This window comes from Polyergus mexicanus, unplaced genomic scaffold, assembly GCF_030449975.1.
Source record: "Polyergus mexicanus isolate NDT 795.1 unplaced genomic scaffold, iyPolMexi1.0 SCAF_7, whole genome shotgun sequence".
Taxonomy (NCBI): domain Eukaryota; kingdom Metazoa; phylum Arthropoda; class Insecta; order Hymenoptera; family Formicidae; genus Polyergus; species Polyergus mexicanus.
This window is the reverse complement of record NW_027223327.1, coordinates 11,912,946-11,927,474: the sequence shown is the minus strand read 5'-3', so window position 1 is coordinate 11,927,474 and position 14,529 is coordinate 11,912,946. Positions and strand designations below refer to the sequence as shown.

General features: G+C 33.6%; 1 protein-coding gene across 2 annotated transcripts in view; it reads right to left on the bottom strand.

Annotated features, from left to right (window-relative positions):
* Positions 1-501: 501 nt before the first annotated feature.
* 5ptasei (inositol polyphosphate-5-phosphatase A) overlaps positions 502-14,529 on the bottom strand; it is a 16,703-nt gene continuing 2,675 nt past the window's right edge. Inside the window, exons 2-12 of one of the 2 annotated variants that reach the window (XM_070298337.1) lie at positions 14,181-14,222; positions 13,975-14,075; positions 13,131-13,218; positions 12,979-13,042; positions 12,665-12,885; positions 12,343-12,483; positions 11,906-12,067; positions 11,630-11,815; positions 11,456-11,521; positions 9,734-10,346; positions 502-4,658 (exon numbers count right to left, since the gene is read on the bottom strand). In XM_070298337.1, the coding sequence (XP_070154438.1) occupies positions 4,492-4,658; positions 9,734-10,346; positions 11,456-11,521; positions 11,630-11,815; positions 11,906-12,067; positions 12,343-12,483; positions 12,665-12,885; positions 12,979-13,042; positions 13,131-13,218; positions 13,975-14,075; positions 14,181-14,222 (1,851 nt within the window). In that variant the 3' untranslated portion in view covers positions 502-4,491. Of the gene's footprint in view, positions 4,659-6,262; positions 10,347-11,455; positions 11,522-11,629; positions 11,816-11,905; positions 12,068-12,342; positions 12,484-12,664; positions 12,886-12,978; positions 13,043-13,130; positions 13,219-13,974; positions 14,076-14,180; positions 14,223-14,529 lie in introns of those variants that run through there. The other variant, XM_070298336.1, reaches the window with a different exon arrangement.

Sequence of the window (14,529 nt, the reverse complement as noted above, 5' to 3'; positions counted from 1 at the left end):
TTATAAATATCGAAATCGTCGACATAGCATAAATTAATATCGAGGGTTAGTTATAAATAATATTTTACATTACAAGTGGCAGAATATAAGATTGCCACTTTGGAATATGAAAATAGAAATAATACACTATACCTAAGCAAAAATAAATGATTGAATCACATATCTTAGATATTGGAATACGATTTCAAATACTAGCAAATAATAAAATGCATTGCGTATGAAAAAACGAAACGTTATCGATCACTCTGAAATTGATGAATGAACGTGTTTACCCTGCTAGTTCAGTAATGCCGTCTCTATTATAGATTCCCACATAGTCACCAGCAGACTGCAATACTTGATAGCATAAATCAGCCGAGGAACGAAATTCGGTCCCTTTACTCTAATCGTACAAATAAAGAGAACAATAATTATTATAAAATCTCAAAAAATATACAATATTGTTTAATTAAAATTAGAGGGCCGAGAAATAATATGTATACTCCGATCCAAATTATGGAATCGCAACTTTATTTTCTTTCTTATAATATTTTGGTACATGAAATGATGAGTGCACTGCTCCAAAATCTTTGAAACAATTATCAACGAGATCTTTTTTCGATTCCATAACATTACGAATGATATCGATCCTAAACATCATGACAATCACATGAAACACGTACAATAAATCTTGCCTCGTCGAATATATAGTTCCATTTTATCAAGTATCGTGCGAGATGTAAGATATTCTCTCTTTATCGGTATAAAATGTAAGTACATATGTATCTATAAAAGTACAACATTAATCTTGCTTCGATGCAAGATACTTCTCTCACACGGCTTAGAAATAATCACCACATGTATACACGTATACAAATAATTCTTGATAAAGTGCACTGACGATTCTTTTTTTAACGATCAAGATTTATAACGGATTAAAAAACATTTAAAGGATTAATATTATAAGCTTGATTCTAGAAAAATTTAAAAGGAGATTCCTAAATTCTCTAATTTTTTGTGCTGCGAATAGAATATTATGATAAAACGAGATGCATTATTTGAAAGAGATTATTTTGATATCACTAAAAGCGCATTAAAAGCGAAATGTGTTCCGTATTGTTACGTTTGGAAAAAAGTAAAATTCTTCTCAGTTCCATAAAAATTTTTGACACTTAAATCTATTAAAAAGAATGTGGGAGGAGCTTCGTAGTGTTTCAACTTATTTTCGCGATTTATATACATATATCAGACGTGACTTAATTATATTTTATCGTGATATCATATGTCCAACAATAACATATACATCAGAGTTCAACAACATACAGTAAAAGCGATGGAAATGAAGGCTCGTAATTCCCATCACATATATTGTATTTAACGTTAAATATCTTTTATTTTCTACTTTTCTGTCTTCTGTTAACTTTAAGATTTCCAGATTAAAATTGAGAAACGGACAATTGTATTTAGCGATTAGAATAATATAAATTGACTTAGCTCGATATTACTGTCAGCGCACAATACATATATTCTCAGTTTATAATCAAAAATAATTCCGGAAGAACGAACATTTTATAGAAACACTATTACGAGATTCAAATATAACGACACGAAAAAAGATCTTGCCTACTGTGATTTCTACATAGAATGAAGCGCAAGGACTTTATAAGTCTACAATACAAAGATATTAGCACATCGATCCGAATTAATCGGCTAATTTTTGGTGGAATGCCATTGTAAATATCTCAACACACACACGCGCGCGCGCGCACGCACATACATTTTGAAAGACGCGACATATCAAGTTGTATTGTATAACGTATATCGTATATCAATATATAAACTGTCGACTAAAGGGCAACTTCGCACTAAACCCATCTATCCAATATCCAAAACATTTTTCGCCAACTCTATTTTCAAATCGCTCTCATAAACGTTACATTTTCATACATCCTCATATCTGAAGTAAAATCAGAAAGAGATGAAGAGCTTGAACTTCAATTATAACTTTAACGCTTATAAGAACGGTCCTTCAAAATACAAACAAATCTAAGTATATAACATAAGTACAAGGTACATATTTTAACGAGGTCTCCAAAAATTTCACTCTCGCGAATCAAAGACAGAGTGAACATTTTTACATTAAACGTGCACAAATCTAAGATGGAACGGATTGGCACAGCGAATCGTGAGTTTAAATGACTCGCGAATATCTCTTATATCGTTCCCGTATACATATATTCAAGATATACATATGGTATATTCATATACAGACTATGCAGGTTGAGTTTTTTAAATTGAGACATCTAAATATCTCGAAAACAACGTATTTTTGAAAAGAACATTCGAAACAAAAATTGTTTGGTTTTGAGAGGCAAACGCAACAGCATTATTTATTTTTGATTCGGCGGATTCAAGATTATTTCAAGGTCAGCTTTATCTTTTTAAATGAAACCCCCAATTTTTTATTGTATATTCCTATATAGTACAGAACGTTGTAACAATATTGCAGCAACATTGCAACATTGCAACAACATTGCGGCAATGTTCTGTGCTGTATGGGTTCTTATAACTCTTTTTCAGGACCTTGTCAAAACACTATAATAAAGTATTTTTTCATTAAGTATTTTTCGAATTATTTTATATATATATATATATTTTTTATATTTTTTTATTTTTTTATTTTTTTTTTTACGAGGTAGAAATGCTTTTACGCATACCCCGCAGAGTCGATGTTGCTCCGCTGGGTTATGTGGGACTCGCCCTGGATTCTGACATATTTTGATATAAAAAATAAAATATCTCATAAAATATTTAATTTTCGATGATCTTACCGTAATACTTTTATATACAGAATAATGAGATAAATCAATTTGTTTGAAGCTTTCTTTTCAAAAATGCGTTATTTTCAAGATATTTAGTGTCTCAGTTTGAAAAACTCTTGTAAGCCCCTTGCATATAACTTATTGTTAGATTATTAATTATTAATAGAAGTTTCCTCGGTCGTCTTGTATTTTATACTTTTCAAATATGGTGGCATTGGTTTAACTATGTATGCAGATACATATAGAATTTGTTCCGATATGTTCACGCGAAAAGGTAGTATAGCATCAAAATAACATTTTTTCTCGATATCTGCTTCAAAATAGTAAATTGTATAAAGTACTCTTGTGGAAATTTATTGCTTATTAATCTGTAAGAATAATTCATATCTGACCAACAGTCATTGATCCTTTTGAACCTGCGACTCTATAAATAAATTTTCGCCAACGAGATTATCATTCTTTTTTATGTAATAAACAATATTATATATATATCTTTTTATAAGTTATAGAATGTTAAAAATTAAGTATAATACGCATAGAGTAATCTTATTGATAATTAGAATTATTGTTTCGGGACGTACATTTGTTGCAGGAAATACGGTAATAAGTTCAATATAGTATAGCGCGAGAATAATCAACAAGACACGTTGCAGATCGCAGAAGATTTGAACCGCAAACAAACATCAATTGGACTTAAGTACACAGTTATTACACAATTCACATTTCGTAAAATTACCATTGAGAAAGATACTACGTCGATAATAAATCTTTATAATGCGCGTAAACAGATAGGCAGTGAAAGAGAAATTTCAATAACGCGATCGACAATAATATCTTTGGCAAAAGTGAGGAAGAGCGTACGAGTCAAAGTAATATGATTATAAGTACCTGATACTTGTTAAATGTGATTTGTGTCTAGTTATGCAAATTCCAGCTCGACGCGATATCGACAGTCCCAACGGTCCACAAAAGCCCGGAAGAGAGACGTCTAAAAGAGGCCTAAAATATTTTTTAGATATATAGAACGTCTTTTAAACGTCTTTATATATATATATATATATATATATATATATATACGCATTTTTAATTTTACACAGCCCCTTTTTACTTTTCAAATGTTATATGATGTATTAAGGGCGATGCGTGCAATTTCGAGCACGTCACGTTGTTCATATTCATGCTTGCAAATTTCTTTGCCAATTACGCTCTAATGGAATGTATTTATAATATTCAGATTACGCGATTAATATTCGATGGATCGGATTAAGATAGATCGTCGCGATTAAAACGTGCCGAGTGTTTTGCAATTCATCGCTTTTCACTCGTTTTTCATCATTTATCAATAATGACGGTTTCAGGCATTGCGATTAATCCTTTCGACGCAAATTTTTACGCGCTATAAAAGTAACGAATGGATTTTTTTTTTTTTTTGCAAAATACCGAAATGTGTTTCGAAAAATTGCAAAAAAAATTAAAATTGAATTTCCTTTAATGTATGATGAAATGGATGGCACAATATATGATAATTAATGAATATTTGAATTAACTGTAAATCGTGTTTTTTCCATCGACAAAATACTATCAAAAGGATTAAACAATTTTATATGTTCAAAGACATCGATTTGTATGCGATTAATATTATTGATAACATGTAACCGTAACATGTAACGTGTTATCCGGAAATACGATATCAAACCATCGTCTCTCGAAAGATCTTGACCGACGAGTCCGCATGCTTAGTGTGTACGTATCTTGTTATCGTCCTCACGGCATTATCGTTATTGTTGTTAATGCCGTTGAATACCTCGCTGCTCCTCAGCCCGGACTTCGTCTCTGCTTGCGTTTCCCTCGCCGTCTCTGCGGCCAGGAACGATAATATTCTTCTAAGTGACAACTGTTATTATATGCATTGTTGTGAAAAACCGAACTGACACCAAAAACTTATGATATTATTTGACAAAGTCGATTCCGCGGAAGGTCTTCAAATAATTTTTATATTCTTCAATTGATATATTAGAATGTTAAATAATTTAACAAATCATTGTTTTTTATTATCACAAGAAGTAATAAAAATCAAAGAAATAATCTTTATTATCGTCTCATGTCTCGAATTTTGTTTAATTATTAAAAATAGTACATACATGAAACAATAATAAAAATTATCAAATCTATATATGTACAATATAATACAATAAATAAAACTGTGTCATTAGACACATAAAGTGTGCGAATAATGGTCGAGAGTGCGAGAAATTTGTTCTAACGAGAAATCATGAGCCACATCAAATATGACTAGATATACATATATATATGCATTTTTCATATTATACATATCGTATATACATATAAACAAACTTCTCATATACTGAGTATGCAAATAATATTAAGAAAGATGATTAATGACACTGCATTCGAGACGCAGTAGTGCAGATCGCACAAACAAGTGCATCTATTTTATATCTATTGTATAATGCTTACCACTTGTTTCTTTTCTTGAACAATCGTACTATGACCCGCCGCAATATCAAGTTATATATGTATAAATTGCGATTGTATTACGCGAGAAAGATCACAAAAGATAAATAACTGTGATAATAAGAGAAATATATGAGAAAAAATATGAAAAGCAAGAATATATACTACTGAATATTCTAAAAAGCGTCAAAGCTTATAAATAGATAAGATTTCTGTAAAATTATTTCTCATTTATGCGAGTATAATAATAATGATAATTATTATTATTATAAAAATGTTGAGAAATATAAATGCGTAAGGGAAAAGTGTGCTCAACGAAAAGAATATTATTTATTTTCAAAATTTCCCCTAGATCTGCCATACTGCGCCCCACGATTGAAATTTGTGGCTGCAAATCGGTTATTGAAAAGTGCGATTCAACGTGCGGAGTATAAAATTAAATGAAAATATACACACGTATTGTGTGAAGCGATAATCGATAAGTATCCGAGATAAACAAAGTGCAGCAAAATCGCCATTCAACAGCAGCAACACACTTAATTTAAACGCTCGTGACATACAATAAGGACAAAAAAACGTTAGTGTATGTAAAATTCCAGATGTTTCTATAATATAAGCACACGCAAAACTCTCGATTCATTCGAAGAAAAATCTTTAAGTAAACAACACTTATTTCCCATAGATTAAAAAATTTTTCATTTTTTCGTAGGGATTCTAAATTGCTAATGCCCAAGAGACAGTTTCAGTGGCGAAGAGATTATCGTTTTATATACATACCGTATAATACGTTATCTTAACTTCTATACACATTTTCACATGAAACATATTGGAATTTTTAAAACACACACACACTCTCTCTCTCTCTCTATGAAAATCATATTTATTATTTAATAATATTTATTATGGTAACAAATTGATACCGTACATTCGCAACAAAAGACTGAAATTGAAGGATACAAATAAATAAAGCAGTATTCATGTGTGTGTATGAAAAATAAATTTATATTTACAAAATAGGGAGATATATAGGAAAGGGTTTCATATCGATGAATTATTTACTATACGGTACATTACAACACGACAGGAATCCGCGATACATTCTAATCAGCCTATGCGGTAATAGAAAATAAAAGAAAAATGCATTACAGCATTTAGAATTCTGCGTTCCGTTCTATATGCGCGCATAGATTCATCGTTTTAAAACTAATATGGCAAATTGGAATCGATTGATACAGTGCTCAGATAATTGTCGTAGATGTAAAATTGATTCCTCGTGCGGATTCGTATCGAGAGAATTATTTCAGTGCGAACGGAGAGAGGTATATCATTAATTGTAAGTCATAATTGTCACGAAATTGCTTCACATTTCGCATCTCGTAGCAAGAAAACAAAAATGGATAGATACGTCGAGATTAAAATTGATTAATCTCTCTCTCACCAAATCGTCCGCCATGAAATCGTATCTTTTTTTCCGAATTTCACTATTTGTATCTACGTCGCGGTAATTTTACTTTCTATCTTAAAAAAAAAGGTAGAATAAAGTATAATTAAAACGAGTATAACAAAAATCGTGGTACACGTGGAGTAATGTACGTTAATATAACATAATAAGCTCAAATTCTTGTGTATTTCTCTCGTCGAAAAACTTTCAACGATATTCCTTTACTTTCCAGTTAACTCAATTCGATTAATGACTTTCCATGCGTATCGATATAAGTAATGGCATGACGTTTGATAGATTCGAAATGAACGCTCCCCCATCATTTTCCCGGACAACCGTAACAAACGTTAAAATAAACGAGGCAAACATATTTCCCGCCGCTCTCGCGCGGTCGACGTCCATCACTTAAATTAAAATATCTTCTCACTTACTAAGCTACAACGAATCTAACTTTGGCAGTAGTGTCCACTTAGAGAAATGCTCGTAAAAAAAAATCTAGCGAATAGATATCTTCTTGGCAAGGACGCAGTACGTATGACGACATGATACGTTCGCGTAGAACGTTTCTAAAAAAAAGAAGAAAAAAAAGGAAAACCGCAATGCGAAACTTGCGATATCATCGTCAAATTCTTCATCGCTACATCGTGAAACGAGAATGAAATGTTAGAATGTTAGAATGACACAAACGATTTACGATGACAATACTATTGAATTGTGAGACGATAGTGTGTGTGTGTGTGTGTGTGTGTGTGTGTGTGTGTGTGTGTGTGTGTGTGTGTGATCATATAATAAATAAAATCTTTATACATGTATGTGTGTATAATGTATTCTCACATTTATAAATCTATAAGATCAAATTATTATTAAGGTTATAGTATATTGCAAGAATCAAGGACAAGAACACTGCGAGGTAATAATTTCCTTGAAAATGATTATTCTTGACCATGTGTATCAAGAATCCGGACACACACGATCGGTTTCATATGTATAAAGTAAATAGGACAAACGCGTGTAGGATTGCTCGCGTAAAAGTACATCATATACCGGTAATGATTTTATCAGTCTGTACATATTATTTGACACTGTACAGCGGCGAAACTATCTATCATAACCATCTATCCTTGATAAATTTGTATGTTCTAAATAACGCGATATTACGTAACGCGTGATTATACTAGTTATAAGTTATATACAAGTACTACGAAGAGAACAGAATTATGCATTACTCGGGTACAATCTCATAATAAAAATATATGTAGAATCAATGTCGATATTAAAGTACCATGCACATGCAAAACATTGTTTCACGCCGACAATGTCTCTCGCAACATGCAAGATGGAGTATGAAATTCATATTTCGCGATAAAAGCGCAAGCGAGAAATTAACATCATATCCTTCTCTCTTCTTACATCACGCTTATGTCGTTTTTAAGCATCTTTTTGACAATGAAATATACAAAGTGTATCTATTCACGTAATATCCTTCTATTATTTAATTAATTGCATCAATTATACGATCTACTAATCACACGCCCAAGAATGCATAGCAATTAATTAGGCATGTAGTCAACGATGAAATAATATACACATTGTGTGAAAATAAATTATAATCTTACGCTAAACAATGATGCGACTATAGATGTTATCTCGACCACTATTACTTAGCATGTCGAGAGAACATACGAGAAAAGATGACGGAATAAAGTTTATCAAAGGAATACTCTATGTAAGTAGGAAAAAAAAAAAGGATAATCAATCGCCATTTCCAGAGAACGGAAAATATCGACGATTTCACTCTGACAACTTGCGCTCGCGTATATTTTTCGATAGAAAAAAAAAAATTATTGATATTTTCTGCTCTTGATTTTTGCAGACGTAACAATACGATAAATAAACATTACCAACCGATAGAGGAACATTATACAGATTCTAAGATGCAGATTAAAATTGCGAGAATTCTTTCATGATATTACGCAACAACACTTTTTACACCTAGTCCGCTTTCCCATGATGTTACTCTTGTATTGTTCAGTGACTTTGTAAGCTTTCAATTTTAATCTGATATTTCCTGTGTGATCACTGATATCCTGACTATGTGCCGAGTTGCTTCTCGTGCATTTGAAGGTGCACATCCTTTGTTTACTCTCACAACTTATAATCTCCGTATCGTGACTTACCGCATGATCCGCGTATACATCTGAGCATATCTTTATCACATTACTGTCACAATCTCGATCTCCGAGAAGTTCTGTTTGCGCGCCAAATTTCTCGTACGGCTTATCATTGATTTCCACGTTTATTCTATCCGGATCCATGTGGGCTTTTTCGTGATTCGTGTATAACTTTCGTAATGCTTTCGTAGAATTCGGTTGATTCTCTAATAGGATCTCGGTGAATTGCGTATTTTTGCCTTTGAAATAAGCCTTTGACACATATTCATCCGGAATATCGCGTTCCATGATCAATTCGTCATTAGTCCTATCATCATGGAAGACGTCGTTTTTCATATAAGATGTACTTCTTACGAAAGCTTGCGCTTCTATTCTTTGACATTTCGTCTCCTTGCACATGTCGCATTCGTCTTCGATGAATTCTCCGTTGTTCTTTTTGCAGTATGGTTTTTTGCTCGATAGCGGCTCGCTGTGACTTTTTGGATACGTATCTTTACTTTTAATTTCTATTATTCTCTCTGCATTCGGAGTCAATCTGTTATTTCCTTCCTCGTCCGGTTTGTCGCAAATCTCATCTGATTTTTCCGAACTCACGGCTTCGCCGCTCAACGTTTTCGTGCGACCGTCCGAGTACGCGCTCAATTTGTTTTCAGAATAATTGCTCAATCTGTCGTCGTGGAAGTACACAGAGCTCGCGTTTGATTCGAAATTGCTAGCGTTTATTATAGCGATTCGCGGTATGATTAAATCGGGTGGTAATCCGTCGACAACATACTGTGGACTCGAGTTCGAGGAGGATTGATTCGCAAAATTACTGAAAGAGTGGTATCCCTGATGACCCTTACCTTGGATCCAGGCCTCCGTTAGAACGTGAGACCGTTGCCACGACACATCACTGTTGCATCTGTTCTTTCTCACGCACCAGTGCCGATCCTCGGCGTCGGGCCAGAAACGCAGATGGCATTCGCTGGGACTTCTCTTAATATCCGACACGTCTATATCCAGATCCGTATCCTCGTGACTCTTATTTTGCACAATCAGCTCCAGTCTGGATTTCAGTAGAGCCGGCGACACGGCTCGGTTGACGAGACGTCTCGACGAGGCAGTCGACGTGATTTGGATTGTCGATCGCAGCGCGGACGACGCGACATTGTTGCTATCGATGTGATCCGTATTAAGATCCGGAACCTCTCCGGAGGCCATAAGCGCGTTCGGACTCGGACTATCCATACTATCAGGAGTGTAGGGATCATGCTTAACGGGTATTGCGTGCAACAGATTAGACGAACGATCAACAAAATCCACGCGCACGTTAGCGTAACTATTGCAATCAGGCAACATGGACAACAACTCCGGGTAATTGTTGGGCACTCGGAAGCAAAACTCAGGTGCAATTGGCAAGCTGCAGCAGTCTATCATACCTGCGTCTGAGATGAGACTAGCCTTCAAGTAGACTGGCTGTAAACGGTAAGAAAAATAACGGATCTTTATGTATCGTTGTATGTGCGTCACTGCGAGAAGATGATAAAAATGATATACGAAGGATTCGTAGTGTGCGAGATTCTATGAATGTGGAGGGAGAGGGGGGAGGGGGAGGGGGAGGTCTCAAACAAACATTTCAAAGAAATAATGATGTGCCACAATAATGTACTTTTCAATCTGTAAAGTTCATCGATACGATAATTATAGAACGTATCCGTGAAACTTTAAAACTGCAATATTTTGAAGCATTGCAATAATAATACGGATTTAATTATGACAAGAATCCTTGCCCTACTCCGAAAAATTATGTCGAAATATTTATTATAATTAATAGTCCGATTTAATAAGTTGTAATAATAATTAATTACCTGCAAACTATACTTTATGCATATAATAAATATATTTTTTATAAAATCATGTATTTCTAATATTAATTTTTATAATTGATAGTATCATTAACGCGCGATTGATTATCACTTTTCATTATAATATCCTACAGTAACAAGTGTTATACAATCTCGAAATATTTACGTATTTATATTTATATAATGTATAATGTAATGAAATATCATTCAGCGTTATAAAAGATGAAAAAATGCATACCAAACGTTACAATGCGTATCGGCAATTAGATTGAAAAAGTACAATAATTATTCCATCACATAACGATAACTGATAAGAATTGTAAAATTCAAAGTATAAAATAGTAGAAGTAAAATATTTTAGGCTACACTACATATGAATGTGCTATAAAAATGTGCATTAAACAAGTCCCTATATGTTTGTTGTCGACATAACGGTATACTAACAGAATACAGAGACGTGACAGAGATGTAGGGATTCGAGAGATAAGAAGAACAGACAGACAGTTCATAGATAGGTACCTTAGTGCTTAGAGATTCATTCGAAACTCCAGAAAAACAGGCTGCACCATAATAATCGAAAGAATGGTTCATCAGAATAAGAACTAGGAAGTGTGTAAATACATGTTCCCAGCATATAATAAGTAAAAAATGTCGCACTATTGTTTTATAAATGTAAGAAAAATGTACTTTTTTTTTTTTTTTTTAACACCTTTGTCTTACCTTGTGATCACCCATGCATGTAGTTGGGCCGATTATACCGTACTCCACTGTCTCTGAATCATTTATCTGCATACACATAGAGATACGAGCGTCACATTAGGCAATAGACTTCAACTTCTATAACAGTTTCATGTCGCGCGTGATCACGAATATAAATTTCATAGAAATACGTACATCTTGGACTAGCGTTTTCGCAGTGGGGCTCAACAAAACGCGGTCGCACCAAGCCGGCACTCTCGTTTGCATGTAATTTACAGGCTCGTTTACATCTTCTTGAAACGGATAACTTGGCACAAAATTGATTGGAAACTCGAACAACCGTCCTTCAAAATCTCCCAATTCTTTGTCATACTCGCGTAACTATAAGCAAATATTAATAGTTGCATTATTGATATTGTCTCTCCCTAACTCGATTAGATATAATATAAAGCATAAGTATGTAACATTTACCCATTCACCACCATTCTTCATGAAAACATTTTGATGTTCGTAATGTGAAAATTCCTTTTTCCCTAATGTTAATACGAGATCATCGTCTCTATTGTGAAATTGCAATTTAGAAATATTTCCTTTATTCGATAACCTCTTTTCTTGAGTATCTTCTGTCAATTTCTATTAAAGACAAATTAAAGAGTGCTGTAACGTATTGGATTTTAATAGGATTGCTTTATTGGCGTGTATAATACACGTATGTAATACACAGAGAGCAAAATATGATTGTAAATATATCGCTAAATATATCGCTTTTAAAAAATAATACACTAATTTAATTGTGAAATATTATGAAATATGCCACAAATAAGTTTATATAGAGCAAATGCAAATGCACGTTTAATTTCATCATTGCTTTTCCTTTCAATGTTATCGTAATTGCTAATGAGTCTCACCTTTATCACGCTTGCCGTGTCTGTCCTAAAATTAAAGTCACCAAATAAAAAATACGGCACATTTGAATACTTGTCATTATGAAATCTATCTAATGTGTGCTCGAGCGCTCTTCTACGCGTTTTACTGTATACCGATGGGAACTGTAAGAAAATAAAAAAATAAATCATATATCAAACATATACTTATACATAGGCTGCATTCCAATATTCACCGCCAGCACTGAAAATCTACAGTTTACGTCACGTGTACTATAGATTTTCAGTACTGACAGTGAATATCGGAACGCATAACCATAATATTATTCGTCAAAATATTCTTTACCGTCTCCATAGCAATAAAATTGCTCGCGTCGTGAAATAAGTGTATGTTTATGAGATCAAAAACTGTTCCACTAATACTCCATCGAGTCCGCAGGAAACCCTTCCTGGACCATTTGCATTCTGGGAAAAATTCTTGAGGGAACTTGGCTTTTTCTTTGGTTGTAGCTGCTTCTATGTTGCCAGAATGTACTTCTTTTCCATTTACCGGTATAAAAGTACATTCTAAAATCGTATTTAGATGAATAAAAAAGATAATATTACTATACTATTTATTTCCATTGATAAATATCGTAAGTAAAATTATACGCAACATACCGTTAAAATCCCATAATAAAACATCGCTCAAGGATTCGTGTACGAAATAGAAATTTCCTAGAGCCTATATAAAATAATCTTGATGAGAATATCGCTTTTCGCTTGACATAATCAATTAATTAAGCATTAATAGCAAGTATTCTTTCACTCACTGTGAAATGTTCAGCGGATGAATAATCTTCGTCGAGGAATACCCTAATTTTGTCAAACAATCTTAATTCTTCCGATGACATTAGTAATCTACAAATAATAATTATTTGACACGAGAAGTCATATTTAAATAGCTAAATTCATAAGCTTTATATGTGTACAAACTAAATATAAAATTCTTATATATATTTTTAAACAACTTTTCTTTATACGTATATATGAATTTCTCCCCTATCAATATCGTACAATCATCTTTTGAAGCGGCTCACTTAGCTGTAGAGCAACGCGTAACGCGTCTATTTTCGCTAGTTATGCGTTAAATCATATTGAAAATATCGCGTGTGTGAAAAGAGAGAGCTATTTGCTTTTTTACAAAAGATTTGTTTATAATCTTCAACAAAGTGATAAGAATCAGAAATGAAAATGTTATAAGTAACTATAGAGAGATTTCTACAAACAAGTTTAACAGACAAACGTATAGGCTCTTATCCTAATAATCGAATTAAAGTCAAATATTGTAGTTTCTGGAAACCTTCCAAGAAGCACTACTAATAGCACGATGCGTAAATAAAATTTAGGAAAGTAAGTTGATATTGGCATTTGCATTTTAATAATATTTGTAATAATATTTAAAATTTGTTATAACTCTCTCTCTCTCTCTCTCTCTCTCTCTCTCTCTCTCTCTCTGTCTCTCCGTCCCTCCCCCCTTTATCCTCCCCCCCCCACTATCTCTCTATCGAAAATGACAATAAAATAACAAATATATACGTTTATTGCGATAAAGATGTATCAATGAAGAGAAAATGATTACAATTATAGATGTGACAAAATATGCAAGAGATTTACCTAACAAAGTCTTCGACATGCCTCATACTCTGTTCGTAATTTTTTCCACCTACTTCTTGGCAGTGCAGTGCTATAAATTTCGGATCTAGTTTCGATATGGTCTGGAAAAAAAAAAAAACAATTTGCACGTAAGGCACAAAAGCAAAGTCTCGCAGGCGCGCGCGTATCGACGTATGGTGTAAATCTCGCCACCCAAGGATACTTACGGATAAAAATTCTTCCGTCCATATCTTTAGCATGACACTAGGCTGCAAGGAGAAAATCAGTAATATCAATCTCAGAAAACCTTCATACCTAGTGCACTTTAAAGAAAAGCTTAATGAGATGTTCGACGGCACGTGAATGTATTAATAGATCGTTAACGTCACACACGCAAGGATATCGATATCCGTGCTCATCTCTCTGCTCTCTTCTCCCCTCTTCGCTCACCGTGTCCTTTACGACGATAAACGATAAAAGCGCTAGAGTTTCTTTCCTTCATACTTCACAAACGACGGATACGATAATCGATCGCGATAATAGTCGCGCGCGATTCCGATATAAACAAGCTTAGTA